This window comes from Eretmochelys imbricata, chromosome 8 (genome assembly GCF_965152235.1).
Source record: "Eretmochelys imbricata isolate rEreImb1 chromosome 8, rEreImb1.hap1, whole genome shotgun sequence".
NCBI classification, from domain to species: Eukaryota; Metazoa; Chordata; order Testudines; family Cheloniidae; genus Eretmochelys; species Eretmochelys imbricata.
In genome coordinates this window covers 107418170-107435165 of record NC_135579.1, presented here as the reverse complement: position 1 = coordinate 107435165, position 16996 = coordinate 107418170, and the positions used below count along the sequence as shown (strand labels likewise).

Sequence of the window (16996 nt, the reverse complement as noted above, 5' to 3'; positions counted from 1 at the left end):
AATGCTTTGGTCAGTGTGGAGAGAGGAGAGGATGATGATAAAACGTCACATGCTATGCGTTTGCTTCTAGGTTCCGCTTCGTGCCTTGTGCTTTTTTTGTTTGCTTCTAGGTGCTGCGTCTTGCATTGGATTCTTCGCTTATTTGCCAGGGGGCTCATTTTGCAGCATCATTTGGATTGTAAAAATCTTAGGCAAACTAAAGTGTCAGATTAAACATGCTCAGAAGATTAGAGCTTTCTCTGTGCAGTGGACCCACTCGTTTGACTCGTGCAGTATAATTATGGGTGATTTCAAACTCCCTGTATTCTTGTACATTCATTTTTCCGGCCAGCTTTGGTAAAATTCATCCCCAGGTTGTCCCTTCACACCCTGAAGGAGAGAGTGTTCATTTGAGTGTATCACACTGGATGTTGTTGCACTGACTTTGGGGGTATTTAGCCTTCGTGCCACAATAGCTGAGTGTTTTCCTTCCTGTACATAGGATCAATCCATGAAACGTACCCCATTGATCATAGAAATATTACGGAAAATACTGCTAGGAGGCTAGTATTTCAGCTGAACGCGGCAGTTCTAGGGACGGAGAAACCTCGGCTTAAATCTTCCTGGTTTCCCATTCATGGATGTTCATTCTTTATTTACCAAGAGAATCCCTTAAGACTGTAAGAAATACAGGAAGCTACAGCACTTGGCTTGTCACACAGAAGGGGTTGCCTGGCCTGCATGTGCTTGGGGATGAAAATGGGTTTACACATGGATGGGAGGATCCAGATGCTCCATGAAGAGAGTGCCCCAGATCTGTGCTCAGTTCATTGTCTGTTTACCAGTGCTTTCCTTTTGTGTGCATTTTGGACCAAGCCTCCTTTTATTGCACATCATCTTTACAATGTGAATCTCCAGCCTGCATGATCCTGATAAAGCCCTGCAATATAGAGAAGACCGGTTACTCCATAAATCGTCCACAGATGAAATTCCCCATATATCCTGGTTCCTAGATAATATTTATGCATGAGGCATCTGATATCTACTGTTTTAAAAAACAAAATGTTCATCATGAATACATCAGTTAGTGGCTTCAACAAGTCAGCCAAACCAAGAACCATAGTTTATACCTTTATCAAACTGAAATTTTTTTCCCCTTGTCTCTCATGTCTGCATTGCAGAATAAAAAGAATCTCTTGTTTCTGCCCATGTGGTTATTGTGCTATGTTGTGGTTAGTTAGAAGAATTGGTAACTTTCAATGGGGTCCTTGGAAAGTGCCTACATATTTGCTAGAGAAGACATTAATTAATGCTAAATTACAGTGGAATTAAGTGTTCTAGCTACACCACTGCCACATGATGGTTTCATAATGATTGACCTTATTACAATGAATACCCAAGGAATTAGCTACTTACTGGAAAGTGGCTGAGTATTGCTTCTATTGTAGCTTTGTGAGCAGAGGTATTAATTTCCATCCAGTGGTAATTCTCAGGAGAGCTTGTGCCTGCTTTCATTTACAGCCTATTGTTTCTTTAATAGTTCAAATGTTTGTTTGTCACTTGACTCCTGGGGTTTCTAGTTTTTGATCATTTCCTCCCCTTTCACAGCCCCCCAGGAAATCCTTTGTGGGAACCCTGGGTTACAAAGCACAAGCTCATTAGCATCTTTGTTACATCCTGACCCTCACACTAACAGAGGAAGTTCCTGGGTGCTGAGAGTGAGTATCCAGGCACTGCTCAGGGCTTCCCATATCACTAAAAGAACAGGAGGAGGATGAAGCTGGCTACTCCGCAGCGTCTTGCCTCTGAATCCTTCAGAGCCAGCACTTCAGCACAGATGGACTTCATTAAAAGTTAAAACATTTCCACACAAGGGATTTGTAAAGGAAAGTGGATGCATTTTCCTTCAAGCTATTATTTTCATTGTAATAAGTGTGCTGAAAAGCAGCCCTCAAAAGTGTTTTGCTTCTAAACTGACAGGTCTATCTGTCTGTAAAGAGTGCGCTCTGACAACGCCACACAGCGCAGCCCTGTGCTGTAAGCCTGACAGAGCACTTCACTCTGAATGGCTGGCTTTGACCCAAAAGGGTTGGCAGGAGATGTTTTGCACACTCGGGAGAAGCAAAAGCATTGAAGACCATGCCAAAGAGAGGGGGATTGCAGGTCAGAGAGAGAGAATTTATAGTGCTCTCTGTGGAGGACAGCCTCATCTGGCCATTTTAGAACTGCACGTCCTTCTGTCCAGGTGCACTTTCTGACACTCTGCTTTGATCCCTTGCCTAGTCTGTCAGAACAGATCGGGAGTCTCCAATGTGCTGTTATTACAGTAACGCCCCGGAGTCCTCTCCAGGGCCAGGGCACCCCATGGTGCTGAGAGCTGTGCAGACACATACGAAGTCATGTTTCTTACAGTCTGATTTTAGACAAGACACAGTACGTCAATGTAACAGCAGGAGCAAAGATGGGCGTACCAGTAGTATGACCATGTTATTACATCAATGAGTTGTGTGTCCAGCATAATGGCTCCAGTTCCCAGAAGAAATAAATTTCTTCCATCCTCCACTTGGCCTCCGGTTGCCTTCAGCTGCACACAGAGGCTTGTGAGTCAGCAAAGGGCTTTGCACTGCCATGCCGGCAGCATCGGGCAGGCTCCCCGTGGCTCTCCTAGCTGTGGGATACAGTCTAAACATCTGAGTCTGCATGAATAGGCCCTTCCCTCTGGCCTCAGCCTCGGTCTATCCTGCAGATGAAATTGGCTTTAGCCTAATTTATACAAAGCCACTGGATGGGGAGGCTGCATGGGATAATGTCCTCTTAGAGCGCGACAGTATTCTCTAGACTTGACTCTGTGCTGCTGCTCGCGATAGTGTAACTGTAGGGTACCCTCATGTTTGATTAGGAGCTTCCATATTCAGACATCGTGTTCCGGGTAAAACAAAAATACCCGTTGTCCAGCAAATGGCCTTTGTTATAGATGCCACTTTTTGGACCTTCAAGGTATGGCTAGAGCAGGTTGGTGGTGACTGTGTAGGTGAGGCAGACACAGAAAATTTTCTACTACAAAGAGTCTGACACATACTGTACATTACAGAGCAGGAACCCGCAAAACTGGCTTTCAAAAAGACAGCTATAAATAAGGGCCCTGCTGCAGAATTATACATCAGTAAATTAAACAAGATCACAGTCAGTATAAATGGTATTATTATGATACCTGTATATTTTCCTGCTTTGTCTTTTAAAAGGCTGGGCTGGTATTTAATTTGGAGGGGGTAGAATTTGCTTGGGGGCTGAGATTTGATCTGCCGAGTTTCACCCCGGAACCAAATTAAACCAAAATAAAATTAGGATTGCAAATCGCTCTGGTCCTGGCAACAGTACTCCGATGAGAGCGCAGCTAATGTCTCCAGGCACGTGACGGGGGTCTCTGGAGCCCTCCCTGGGGCCAAGTCACCTAACCAACCCAACTGGCTGCCTGCCTGAGCCCATGATTTGCGTGTCTGTGAAGTGCTGAGCACATCACGGGCGCTGTGCACATCACAATAATGATGCTAGATGACAAAGGCTGGCCTGGAGCAACGGCAGCAGGATTTGAAGTATTTCAAATGGAAATGTTTTGCTTATCTAAAATTAAAACCAGCTGAAGTAGCAACAACAATCAAAGCTGAGGGCATTGCTGATGGGACAGTCAAAGCTGAGGGCACCGATCAAATGATCGGTGATCAAAGAAGAGGGTTCTTGAGAAAGGGGATAAAATGCCACCCCCACACCTACAGTACGTGCGCCGTGTCACTGCCCCTTTGATCCGGCGGAGCTGTACAAATCCAGAGAAGGGCCCTGGCAGTGGTCACGTACAAAGAGATGTTGCAAAGGTGAGGCCTGGTTAGCTTGGCCAGGAGAGAATGTATTACTGATAGAAATCTGTGAATTGCCATGTTGGACCGGACTGGTGGTCTGTGGCAGTGGCCAGCCCCAGATGTTCAGAGGAAGGAGCAGGAAGCCCTGCAGTAGCAGCTATGGAATGACCTGTCTGCAGGGAAAATTCCTTGCTCCCCCCAGGTAGTTGGAGTGTTGCCTGAACCATGAGGCAGAAGAGGTGGTTACTTCCCTTTGAATGGTGGTTTTCAAACTTTGCTTCTGGGGACCCAGTTGAAGAAAATTGTTGGTGCCCGCGACCCAACGGAGCTGGGGATGAGGGGTACCGGGGTGTGGGAAGGGGCTCTGGGCTGGGGCAGGGGGTTGGGGTGCGGGCGGGGGTCAGGGCTCTGGGCTGAGGGTGCAGGTTCTGGGGTGGGGCTGGGGATGAGGGGTTTGGTGCGTTGGAGGGGCTCAGGGCTGGGGGTGAGGGCTGTGGGGTGGGGCCGGGAATGAGCGGTTCAGGGTGTTGGAGGGGGCTCTGGGCTGGGGCAGGGGGTTGGGGTGCAGGAGGGGGTCAGGGCTCTGGGCTGAGGGTGCAGGCTCTGGGGTGGGGCTGGGGATGAGGGGTGGGGGGGCTCAGGGCTGTAGCAGAGGGTTGGGGTGTGAGAGGGGGTCAGGGCTCTGGGCTGAGTGTGCAGGATATGGGGTGGGGCTGGGGATGAGAGGGTTGGGATGCAGGAAGGGGCCCTGGTTTTGGGGGGCTCAGGGCTGGAGCCGGGGGTTGGGTTGTGGGCTTACCTCAGGCAGCTCCTGGTCAGCAGTGCAGCGGGGGTATAGAGGCAGGCTTCCCACCTGTCCTGGCACCGCGGACCGTGCTGCGCCCCGGAGCAGGTCATGCTCCTAGGCGGAGGTGAGCTAGCACCGCCCCCCCTCCCCAGCTCCTATTGGCCGGTTCCTGGCCAACGGGAGTGCAGAGCCGGTTCTCAGGGCAGGGGCAGCATGCGGAGCCCTGTGGCCCCCCGGGACTAGGAGCCAGACCTGCTGCTGGTTGCTTCCAGGGCGCAGCGCGGTGTCGGAATAGGTAGGGACTAGCCTGCCTTAGCCAGGCAGCACCACTGATGGGACTTCTAACGACCCGGTCCATGGTGCTGACCAGAGCCACCGCGACCCGGTTCCTTTACTGGGTCACGACCCACAGTTTGAAAACCACTGCCTTTTAAAACTCTTGGTGGCTTTTTGGTTTTTGAATGCAGTACAACAACTCCGGATATTCCTGTTAACCATATAAACAGCCAGTCTCTCCTTCCAGCCTGCTAAGCTTATGGTCTCAACAATAGTGTGGCAATAAGTTCCATAGGCCAGCTGGGCTTCATGGGGAAAAGTATTTACAGCTTTCCCTTTGATCAGTTTGAAATTTGCCACCTTTCAATATCATTGTCCTCAAATGTCCCCTGGCTCTTGTGATGAGACAGGGAGAACAGCCGTTTCTGATGTACTTTCTCTGTCCTATTCATTATTTTGAATATTTTTATCATGCCCCCTCTTATTCATCTCGCCTTTAAGGCAAACCATCTTTTCAGTCTCTCATCATATGAGAGTTTTTCTGTGTCCCTAATAATAATTGTTGTTCAGTAAACAGTAGTTCTCCGCCCTTTTCTCAAAGCACTGTACAGATGTTAAATAAATAAACCTCACAACTGATGATTCCTTGCGAAGCCCTTTGCAGGTGAACAGTGCAATATAGGGACCATGTCTGATTATTTATAAAATGTGCTTTATGAAACAGGGAATCGAATTGGTTGATGTCCAAGGATGTGATACAACTGCTTGGGTAGGACTTGTTAGTTATTTTCCCTCCCTCATACAATATCTGGTATAAAGTATCATCTCACTGTACTCGCTAAACATCCCAGATCCTCTCATTTCCCATGCACAAAGGGATCCTCTCGTTTCCCATGCCACACGCAATGGATCCCTGAGCTTGTGCCACTGATTGTGTGCGGGAGTGTGTGTTCACTACAAGTGGGAACAGTTTGGTGTCTTGAGAATCCTATTTGTATCTCTCGGCTGTCTCTAATGCACCCAGCATTGTGGCTCCTGGACATCCTGTATTTGTGGGGGGCGGAGGGTCTTATTCTTAGTTCATCTGGGATAAAACAGCCAATTTCTGAAAGTCAGAGTACAAAGTGTGGCGTCCCTGGGGCTCAAAATACAGTTATGTGAATGAGCAGGATCAGGTTAATTCCCTCTGGGCTTTCCTAGTCTTGGTGGTTTCTGTCTTTAGACTGTAAGGTCTTTAGGCAGGGCCTGTTGATGTAAAGCGCTTTGAGATCTGCTGATGGGAAGTGCTCTGTAAGAGCGAGGTATTATTGTTCTGTATTTTATCGTGTACAGCACTGAATGCCCTATTGGTGCTCAGCAAATGCGGAGAATTCCCTGAGGAATGGCAATGCCAGTTGGACTTGAGCTCTCGTGGGGGTTAGAAACTGTTTGCTGCCCACCCTGCGGAGCCTTGGAAACCTACCAGCATTTTGTTAAGCTTGTGATCGTTGTTCTCAGCCCTGTATGGGCATATCCTAGGCACAGGCCCCATCCCTACTGCAAGAGCCTACGCTCTCGGCTAAAATATCCAAAAGCAAAGACTCTTACAGTCCCTCTGTCTGCAGCAAGCTGCTGCGGTAAGAATATTGCGGCTGCTGCATAAAATGATCCTGTCTTGGAAGAGTCTGCACCAGATTCAGTCAGCGTGGGAATTTCAGGGTTCGGCGTGCTGGAGCCACCTGATGGTCTGTGCTGGCAGGCATGTCTCTGACGTGGCCTTGATCTTTAGGCTTCCTCGCTGTCTCTCCCTGGATTGGGATTTTTTTCCGTCTGTGTGTGATTGGCTGCCCCCTAGTCATTCCCATTGTGATTTTACTTACATCAGTGTTCCCAGAAAGGCAGATGAGTTTGAATCTTGTCAGGATACTCAGGGTTCATGAGCAGGGCCGGCTCTAGGATTTTTGCCGCCCCAAGCAAAAAAAATTTCGCCACCCCCGCTTTTTTTCGTGCCCACCCCCGGCTCCACCCCTTCCCAAAATCTCTGGCCCCACCTCCTCTCCTGGGTGTGCCACATATCCCCCCCCCCATTGCTTTCTGCAGCTCCCCCCCGCAACCACCTGCCCTCGCTCCCCTCCGCTCCGCCTGCTCCCCTGAACACGCCGCCGCTCCACTTCTCCCCCCTCCCTCTCAGGCGAGGGAGAGGCAGCGTGTTCAGGGGAGCGGGCGGAGCGGAGGGGAGCGAGGGTGCGGGGGGTAGAGGAACCTCTCCCCGCCCCAGCTCGCCTGCGTTCCACCACTGCCGCCTCCCCCGAGCGCTCCGCTGACAGGCTTCTCCCTCCCAGGCTTGCCACGCCAAACAGCTGTTTCGCGCGCGGCAAGCCTGGGAGGGATGGGGGAGGAATGGGCAGCGATGGCGCGCCCAGGGGAGCAGGCGGAGGCAGGGGCACATTTCTAGGGGCAGCATGGCCAGCGCTGGAATGCCGCCCCTCGAAATGTGCCGCTCAAGCACCTGCTTGTTTTGCTGGTGCCTAGAGCCGGCCCTGATCATGAGACACTGTGGACACATGACAGGTACCACATCTCTAAATCCTCTGTGCCCTCATGGCACAAATTCCCCTGCGGTTTTCACTGTCACTATTCGGTGTCCAGTGCACTGGAGAAAGGTGACAGGCCTGTTGGTAAAACATACTGCCGCAGCCTAGGTGTGAGAGGGATAGAGACCTGCAGATAAGGGAGAATCGGAATGGGAGCTGGAAGGAGAATAAACTTTCAATTCAGTGTGTCTCAGCCTTTTTACAGACAAAGTAACAACAGCAGAAATTTAAATATTAGCCAAAGAAAGAAGAGAGAGCTTTCTGTCTGGGGCTTTCTCTTTTGCTAGTCTTTGGGAAGCAGCCTGCTGTTTATTTCCTATAGTCCATTAATATAGTAAGAGATTAAGAGATAATCCAGCAATTAGTGATGAGCAACAGCCTCGAAACTTGATCTTGTCTGGCACGCTAGAAAATAATCTGTTTGAACTAGCTTGTATCATGTGTGTCCCTTCACCTCTGTAACTGTAATCTGAAGGGTAAATACTTTTGGGAAAGCCATTGCCAGAGCAGCCAGCCCTCCAGACATGCTGACAAGCTCCCGATCCCCTCCAGCTACACAAGTGCAGCAAACATTGTGCCGACCTGAGATTTCAAAGGGGAAACCTGTTGATCCTCCGGTAGAACCAGCAGGCTTCAGTCTGCCTGCCCATCCTAAAGGCCAGGTCATATACAACTGTGATTCCTTGGAGACTGTAGATATCTAATGCACCCACCACTAAGGCATGCCGTGATCCACTGACAGACTACGGCTGCCACAGCTGCTGTGTTACTGGACCTAGCCATTAAACTAGGATTGTGGCCTTTGTACCCTCTTCTGACTGCCCTGGGCTGTCCTGCCCTGTTCAGTCACAGGGTTCAATTAAACCTACTTGTTTCCTCACCTTTATCACAGCTCCCTGGTACCCCCGTCTCATGATGCTGCCGCCAGTGTTAGTACACAGTGTGTTAACATATGGGCTGCAGGATTGTTTCCCTGTATTGCCTTGCACAGTGGACTGGCCTGGGGCGCCGCCTTGCCTCTCAATGCAAGGGCTGCTAGGAAGTGTGACCTCTTTCTTGAGATGAGCTAAGCTGAATCTCAAACCCTCTCGACCTGCTGAGCCCCCAGCAAAAGGTGGGATGTGTTTCTTCAGGGGATGAGAGCGTCCCTCCAGCTTGTTTCCCTCCTGCTACCGTATGTGGGTTTGTGCCTCTGTGTCTGTACAGGGTGAAGCAGTTTTGATATGAATAATTGGCAGAGGGAGAATACCAGCTTTGAAAGGGACTGAAGGAAATCTGGCCCTGGAATCAGGGCGGTGTTGATAACGGACGTTCAAGAGGTGTGATCTCTGGTCTTAGCACTCGCTCCTGAGTTTCCAGCCTTCTGGCTCTAGTCCCCTAGCGTCAGGGACTCAAAGAAATAAAAGCAAGGCTTGTGCTGTTCTCCTCCAAGCTCCACTGCACTTTTTAGGCCTCTGCTGTAGCCCATATTAGCAGTTCATTGCCTGTTCTACATCATGTCAGTGTGCGTTAAAATCCTCTCCTCTTTGATCACTGGAAATGACTGACTGACTACTGTACATACTGTACCACATGCTGGTTTTTAATTTGCAATGTTTCTTCTGAAAAGCAGGTTTCTCCCCCCACAGCCTCCCTCGCCACAAAAGAATGTGATTCGTAAGCAGTCTTTAACCATCAACCCTCGTCTTTGTGTTCTCTCAGCGAGGGTTCAGTTACAGCAGCTATGCCACAGATCTCTAGCTGGAGTGATGTCGTTCTGGCTAAAGAAATAAGATGTCCTTTATCCGTAAGGAAAATGTAACTAACCTTTTACTGTCTCTCCTGCAGGAACAAAAACTGGGACCTCCACATTCATTCTGGGTGTTCTTGTTGCTTTGATTTCTTGTCTGTCTTTCACGCCAGCACAATGCACCAGTAAGGCTCTCCCGACACTGAGCTCAGCTGAGACTGCACATGCCTGTCAATTGTCTAATACCTTTCTGCCACAGTTAGCTCTTTGGTTGGAGTGGGGGAGCAGCTCTTCATGGTAGAAGACTTTCCATTTACCACCAGGAACATTTCCTCCATATTTTAACGTTATGATCTACGTGTCTATGCTCTTCCCAGTGTGTGGTCAGTGGGTTCAAAGTGCCTTTACCATCATCTCTATGCTTGGAATGGGAGCACACGCGTGTTTGAAGCAAATCCATGCGGTGACTAAAGGCGTGCGTGCGTGTGTGTTGCATGTATTTACATGTCTGTGCTTCGAATACTGGCCAGGAGAGGGGCTGCCCGCTGAAATGCACTGCAGCTGTTGGGTGTGATGTGCACTCCTGTCTGCCATGTCTCCATGTGTCTCGAGTCGGTCAGTGGGTGCTTGTCCCTGGTCAGAGCAGTGCATGTGGAAGGCTCTGGGTCTTTTGCGAGTGTGAAGCTGTGTGCGTGCGTTGTGTGGAATCCTGACTGACTTCTGCAGTCTTGTCTTGTTGTTTCAGTGGTGTGCGGACAGATGAAGCTTGGCCTGTTTTTACTCTCTGTGTTTTTCCTTGTCTTTTTTTTATTCCCTCCTCATCTTCATCGCACTCTGCCATCAAACAAAACAAACTTTCATCTCTCAGATCAGCGAGAAGGTTGGTCCTTTTCACTTCTTATCCATCTACAGTACGCCACGTCAGATGGGACTTTTCCAGTAGGGAAAGGAGAGCCGGCCCTGAAAGGGGCGGGCCCCTACAGACCTTGGCTCCCTGCCAGGCACGGCCACAGTGCGCCTGATGAAATCTGCTTACTGTTTGCTGTGACTTTGGTGATGGCATTGATACACTGCTTGCATGCCTTTGTTGCTTGAGAGTTAAAATGCACAGAATATATTTGCATGCAAAACACAAACTAAGGGTTCTGTGTTTAAGGGGAAAGAAGTGCATGCGGGGTTTTGCCTTCACCCATTACCTGTACCAGGCTCTGCGCTAATACATCTGAACTGCTTCTCTTTCCTGGTAGGAGATCAAGAGCACTAGTTGGAAGCTTTGATGTGACTGATCTCCCCCTCTCGCTGTGTGAGCTGCTGGTGGAGACCAGGAGCTGCACTTTCTCCTTTTGCTTCATTGTTTCGGTTATTTTAGATTGCTAAACTCCCTTTTGATCACGGCTGTAGGCAAAGGTTCGAGTCCTCCTCTCCCTTGCATAGAAAGAGGAGCTGAGGACACTGGCCCAGTGCTCTGGTGCCTTTGTGTTACATGCAGCTTCCTGCTCTTCTGTGGTTCTCACTCCCTTGGCGTGCTGGGATCTCCAGGCCTCTGAACCCCCTTGCATGTCCAGGTGGCAGGGTTTGCCTTCGCCTTCCTCACTTGTGCTGGGTCTTTGCCTTGCTAGCAGCAGAATTTGAAGAGCCCCAGTGACCTCAGCCTTGCTTGGGTGACCCCTTGACAAGCCCAGCTGCTGTCCTACCAAGAGCTCTGGGTCACGAGGGAACGTTGCTTTACCCTCCTCTCTGTCCTGATGCAGCTCCATTGGCCTGAGAGCAGAGTGGGACCAAAGAACAATCGCACAGGGAAAGGGCATGGGCAGGTCAAATCTGTACACGGAATGCCAGGTCTAGGCTGATGCGAGGCCTTTGAGATCTGTGACACATTTAGCACGGATGAAAGTGCTGGCTTTGACAGCCCTGGTGACTGGTTTAATTCCCAGAACAGATCCCTCATGGGCAGGCACTTTGCAGATTCTCCCTGCACCCTCTGAACTGGAGTCACCACTTCTAATGCAGGGTCGTTCTCTGTGACCCATTCAGCCCTAGATCCAGTTAGGTTGCTGGTATTGTGATGTGCAGCCCTGCCCCCAGGAGCTGGTGGGACCCCAGTTTGTTTCACACAAGCCAGCAAGCAGCCATCTGAGTTAATTTGATTTTAACAAGAAGGAGAACGTGTTGAACGAGTCCTCCTAGCAGTTGTTCCAGTGCAGTATTTACTTACTTCCCATTTCCCTCCCTGCAGCATGCTCTCATTTCAGTTGTACTGAGGCAGAGGCTCTTGTTTTCCCCTCTAAAAAAAGAATTCTTGGAGTTCAGAATGACCTGAACCTAAGACAACAATGGAAAATGAGAACAATGAAAAGAAAGAAAGACCCAAAGCCGAGCCCCAGAGCCTGCAGGATGTCACTGAATTGGAAGGCTGCGGAGAAGGCTCAGAGATCACAGGAACAGTGAATCTCGGGCTCTGTCTCGGTGCTTCTGCATTTCAGTCACATACTTTAATGGCCGGGAGCTGAACAAGTGAGAAAATGGCTATCAGCCAAGAGGAGCAGATAATTTCTCCTTTTCTCCGCTCTCCATTGGCCTCTCCCTCTCACCCTACCAAAAATCCACACATACACAAATATTTAATGTGATGGCAGAAAATAGTTTCTAAATATTCCAATGGGATTTGCAGTGCTTATAATTTGTTTGGCACTGATAATTACATCTTACGTTTTTCTAGCTTTACTTAAACCTATGTACTGCTCACCCATGCATTTAATTACTGCTCTGCGACTGCTACAAGGTTATTTATTAAAGAGTTATTTTATCTTGATACAGTGGATCTTTTCTCTTATTCCCCTCCTTAATGTTGTGTTATTTTCATCAGAGAAATTTCAGAGAGTGAATGCAAATTGCATAGCTCCACAATCTCCGTCTCCCGTACTTTGCTATTAGTATGTCACTATGCTGAATGCTGATGTCTCCAGTGCTGCAGCACTGTAATGATATATCCTCTTTTATATGTGGTTGTCAGCGCAAATAATTACACCTAAAAGTTATAGCTGAAATATAATCCAAAAATGGCAAGGCCCTGTTTTGGAAATTGTCTATAAAATGTCAGCATTCAAGGATGCATTGGGAACATAAATAGTACAGCATTGTTTGAGCACAAGATTAGACTGTAAATGCATTTTTCTGGTTCCAATTTTTCCTCTCCTGCTGTTGATTCTGACAATAGATTATGAGGCTCCGGTAACTATCTTTCCATTTGGAGACCTGGCTTAAAAGAGAGAGATGAAAGGTGTCTGCAGCTGCGTAAACCGTGCAGCCCAATGATCCTGTTTCTAGATGGTTGTTTCCTAAGTTCACTCTTTCCCCACCTCAAGCAAGTGGCTTGGAGAAAGAGAGGGACTTGCAGGCAGTAGGCTTGGAGTTGGGGTGCCAAGACATTCCGCTTCCCTGGGATTCTCTTGTTCTCCCTCTCAAATGTAATGAAAGGGGGAGTCTGTCGCCCCAGAGACATCTGATCACCTCCCCAAACCCAGGACACTCCTAGCACTGCTCCTTCTCTGGGGAGGGTGGGTGCGGAGCAGCTGCTCTTTTCCCAGGTGGAGGGGAAGCCAGGAGCAGAGGGTTTGGGTGCAGGAGGAGCAGCTGGAAGACTGGGCGGTCCCTTCATGCCCAGAGACCAGCAGAGGTTCCTGTGAACATATATGGGGAGGCAGCACTGATTGGCTTGCGGGGAATCTGCCTGCCCATCCCTCACCTGCCACTGCGTGTGATTGGCCAGGGGGGTGGGAGCTGGGGGTCGGACAGGTGCCGGCATGGCCGGGGCAGTGAGAGCAGGAATCAGTAGGGAGGGAGACCAGGGAACGGGTGCATGGAGTACAGGTTAGTGGGGGGAGGAGCACTGAGTTTTGGGGTGGAGGGGCTGTGGGAGCTAGAGAGAGGGACTCTGTATTTTGGGGGCTGCTGTCGCCAAGATAGCGCATGGGAAAAAATAGCTTCACTTCCCCCTCCCCAGTGCTGCTGCTCTTGTTTCACTTTGGAAGTCTTTCCTCCCCTCCCCCCCCCCCAACACACGCACGCACTCACGCACACCGTAGCATTTCCTACTCTGCTCCAGCACATGAGAGGTGTGATGGCTCTAAAGGTCTTGAGTGACCCATGAGTGTGTGAAGCCCTTGGTTCGTGCCCAGAGTCTCCCAGGCTGAATGGAGAGCAGAGAGGAGGGTAGACCTGCGGGCTCTTCGTGGGGTGAGGTCACTCTCTGAGGGAACAGCCGCTCCAGGGGTGAAAGGAGCAGGGCAACTGATCCATGCTCCTTGCGCCAAATGCAGGGAATGTGCACGCTAATGCATGCTAAATTATTAACACTTCTCAGTCTCTTCCATCTGCGCTGTGATGTTGCTTGTTTCTCCCACAGCTCCTCAGAGACTGTGCTGCACTTTCCTTTCGCCCTTCCCTGTGTGATCCAGAGCAATGGCTCAGGTTGCATTGGGTGGCTTACCACTTTGGGGTTTCACTTTCCCTCCCAGGCAGGGTGCCCCAAGGGGGGAAGCTTGCTGAATTGTGCTGCATTACACAGCCTTTCATGGTGGCCAGGCCTGGGATGAATGGCAATGAATCTCATTTTCGACCGTCTGCTGGTTTAAATGAACCTCTGAATTATACTATTGTCCGCTGAAATCATTTTAATATGCACAGCAGTTTCCCCCATGCTGTTCTTGCAAAACCTCCAAACCACCTTCTTTGATCTTGATCCGAAAAGAAGATTTAAAAAAAAAATTGCAAATTCTTGTCAAGAAAATTGTAATAAAAAAGGGAGGAAATTACTGCAAGACATGGAGAGTAACAAAAATTTCCAGTGCGTTTAGGTGACATCACGGGCTGCACTAGCTGTTGTAATTTGACTTGTAAATTGGAGAACGTTTCTGGAGAACTGCTCTTTGAGGGAGTTATGCTGGTTTAAATTATTAGTGGGTTCTTATGCTAGGGGAAGCAAGAGATTTACAGAACTGGCTTGAGCCAGAACAGTATGTGTGGGTGCTATGTAAGCTTCTGTGAGAGCTCTACCTACTCTCTCTAATGCTAACTGATAGCAGCTCTGCTTGTCCCATCGGACCAGGCACTAAAAACAGCTGCCAATTATCCCCAGATGATGTGCTGGTTTGTGTGAGAGTTCACCTCCTGTATTTCCCTTACCAACGGTCTGGCGAGATTATAATCATGGCCAGATTTGTAACTAAAGGCATCTCTGAGCCTGCCCCCCTCTCTTCTCCCACCGCCCGTAAGTAAAAGCTCAGCCCGTTGTTACTAGCGGAGAAGGTGTAACTGAAAGGACGCGGCCCCTCGCTCCACTTAGCAGGGAGCCTGTCTGAGCCCACCGTTGATTTCCCAGTCCCGCTCTGGTGAGGGAGGGGGCCAGCTTTGTGGCAATTGCGCAGCGCATCACCAGCAAGACTGAAGCAGTCTCTCGCAAGTAACCTTAGGAAGGCAGGTTAATTTCCTCACGTTCTAGGTGTCAGAGCCGAGGCTGTGTGAGGCACAATGGAGCCTCCTTGCCAGCAGCGGCCTCTGGCTGCTCTCGGTACCACCGTGAGGTGTGAACGCCTCAGCTTTCCCTGGGAGCTCCAGCTAGACGTGCCCAGACACTGAGGCCTGGCGGAGGGTGCACAGGGGGTTGGGGGGAACAGAGGCCCTCGTTTTCCCACTGGTCTGCAGAGCCCTGGCTTGTTTACCTCCAGGGCACACTGCAGGGCCTGCGTGGGCCCGGCCTTTCCCTGGTTCGGTGGCCAGTTTCCCTAGTGCCCCAGGATGTTCTGTCAATTCCTGTTGCTTCTCTTTTGCAGTAGTTTTAACCTGGTGCAAATTCTGCACGGATAGGGGGGCCCAGGCCATTTTGGCCTCTTTGTCGTGGTGAGACCAGCACAAACCCTCTGTGGAGTGAGGCCACAGGCAGAGAGGGTCCTTAGGGTCCCTGCCTCAAGGAAAGCTGAGTGTGGGAGAAGAACAAAGGCAATGCTGTTTTTCCACCCATCTTCCCGGCTGTCGAGTAGTGGCTGGTGCTCTGTCAGCAGCTAGAACCATGTCTAGCGTTGGTGGGAATGGCCTGGCAACACTCAGCTTGCTGATTGGGCTGACCCAGAGTAACAGGGCATCTGCAGTCAGCTGTGGAGCTCTCAGGAGGGGTGCGGAGCTGTTCCCACCTAGGATAGAGGAACATTCAAGCAATGCACACAATGGGGGGAACAATCCTTTAAGAAAAGGAGAAATTCAATCATAGAATCATAGAATATCAGGGTTGGAAGGGACCTCAGGAGGTCATCTAGTCCAACCCCCTGCTCAAAGCAGGACCAACCCCAATTAAATCATCCCAGCCAGGGCTTTGTCAAGCCTGACCTTAAAAACTTCTAAGGAAGGAGATTCTACCACCTCCCTAGGTAACGCATTCCAGTGTTTCACCACCCTCTTAGTGAAAAAGTTTTTCCTAATATCCAACCTAAACCTCCCCCACTGCAACTTGAGACCATTACTCCTTGTCCTGTCCTCTTCTACCACTGAGAATAGTCTAGAACCATCCTCTCTGGAACCACCTCTCAGGTAGTTGAAAGCAGCTATCAAATCCCCCCTCATTCTTCTCTTCTGCAGACTAAAAAATTGTGCTAAGATTTAACCAAGAGGCCTCCTGGGATGATCTCCCTGCCCCACCAGCCTATGCGACTGTCACTCAAGGACAAGGGTTTGCCTAGAAACCTTTTCCTTGTATTGATCTGCTCTGGAGAGGGGAAGAGAGAGTATTTTCTTTGCCATTCATCCCATCCCTAGGCACGCAGACCCCAGCTCAGTATATTGTCTAGCAGCCTTTTCTCTTCCCCTGCCAACAGCATAGTAAACAGCAGCTTTGAAAAGGGACCAGAGGTTCTCTCAGTAGCACGCTGCAGAATGAACGGAGGCGTTTATCGGCAGATTCACAAGCTGTGTTCCTTCCGAGCAAGGGGGTTACAGCATTCCGCGCTCTCACAAAGGAGAGCCAGGGACTCAAGTCTGAGGGATACGTGTCAGTTGGGCCCAAGGGTTTCTGAGCCTGAAGTGAATGGCATTGGATAGGTTGGGGAGCAGCTGTGTCTGCAACAGGGGCCCTGTCTATGGGGGGCAACAGAGGCCATTCTAGCCCTGTTCTCACAGGGTTGGGCTTTGAGGGCTGTTTCTGCATGCTGGTTTTTCTGAGACTCCAATCCTCCTGCATGGCCTCTTGGGGAGAAGTCACGCTCGATGTTTTCCAGTGTCTGCGTACCTGAGTCAGTGTGCATCTCCCTTAACTCATTCCCTTTGCTTTGTGACACCATCCTGGCCTCTCTTGCCTGCCTGGTGCATGTCAGGTGCATGAACAAATGCTCTGTGCAGACCTATAGTTTTTCTCTCTAATTTTTCTTCCTTTTGAAAATGTGGGAGGTGCGGGGGGGTTGCTATCCCTGGACTGGGATCCAGTCCAAACAGCGGCTGTCTGAAAGAATTCAGCGCCATGTTCATTGGAAAATGAAAGCTGCCTCCTAAGGGACGGTGCTGGGGTGCTTTGACTGAAAATACACACCATCATGTTAAACCCATCGCCATGTCCATCGAGTCCGCGCGGTATTCTCATGACTGTGTAGCGCTCGAGGCAAGTTTCATTTCTGTCTGGTTTGGGGAGCACTCCCCTGTCAGGCAGGTAACGCCTCCTGGCGATCACACATGTAGCTATTGATTTGGGATTTAATAATTGATTAAAAGAAACATCCAGCAAGACTTTGGATTTAGACATCTTAAAAAGCACACG

General features: G+C 49.8%; 1 protein-coding gene across 1 annotated transcript in view; it reads left to right on the top strand.

The window, feature by feature from the left end:
* Positions 1-16996, top strand: part of PTPRF (protein tyrosine phosphatase receptor type F) — a 358571-nt gene that overhangs the window by 252332 nt on the left and 89243 nt on the right. The window contains exon 7 of the mRNA XM_077823717.1: positions 10067-10078. Within this exon, the coding sequence (XP_077679843.1) occupies positions 10067-10078 (12 nt within the window). The remainder of the gene's footprint in view (positions 1-10066; positions 10079-16996) is intronic.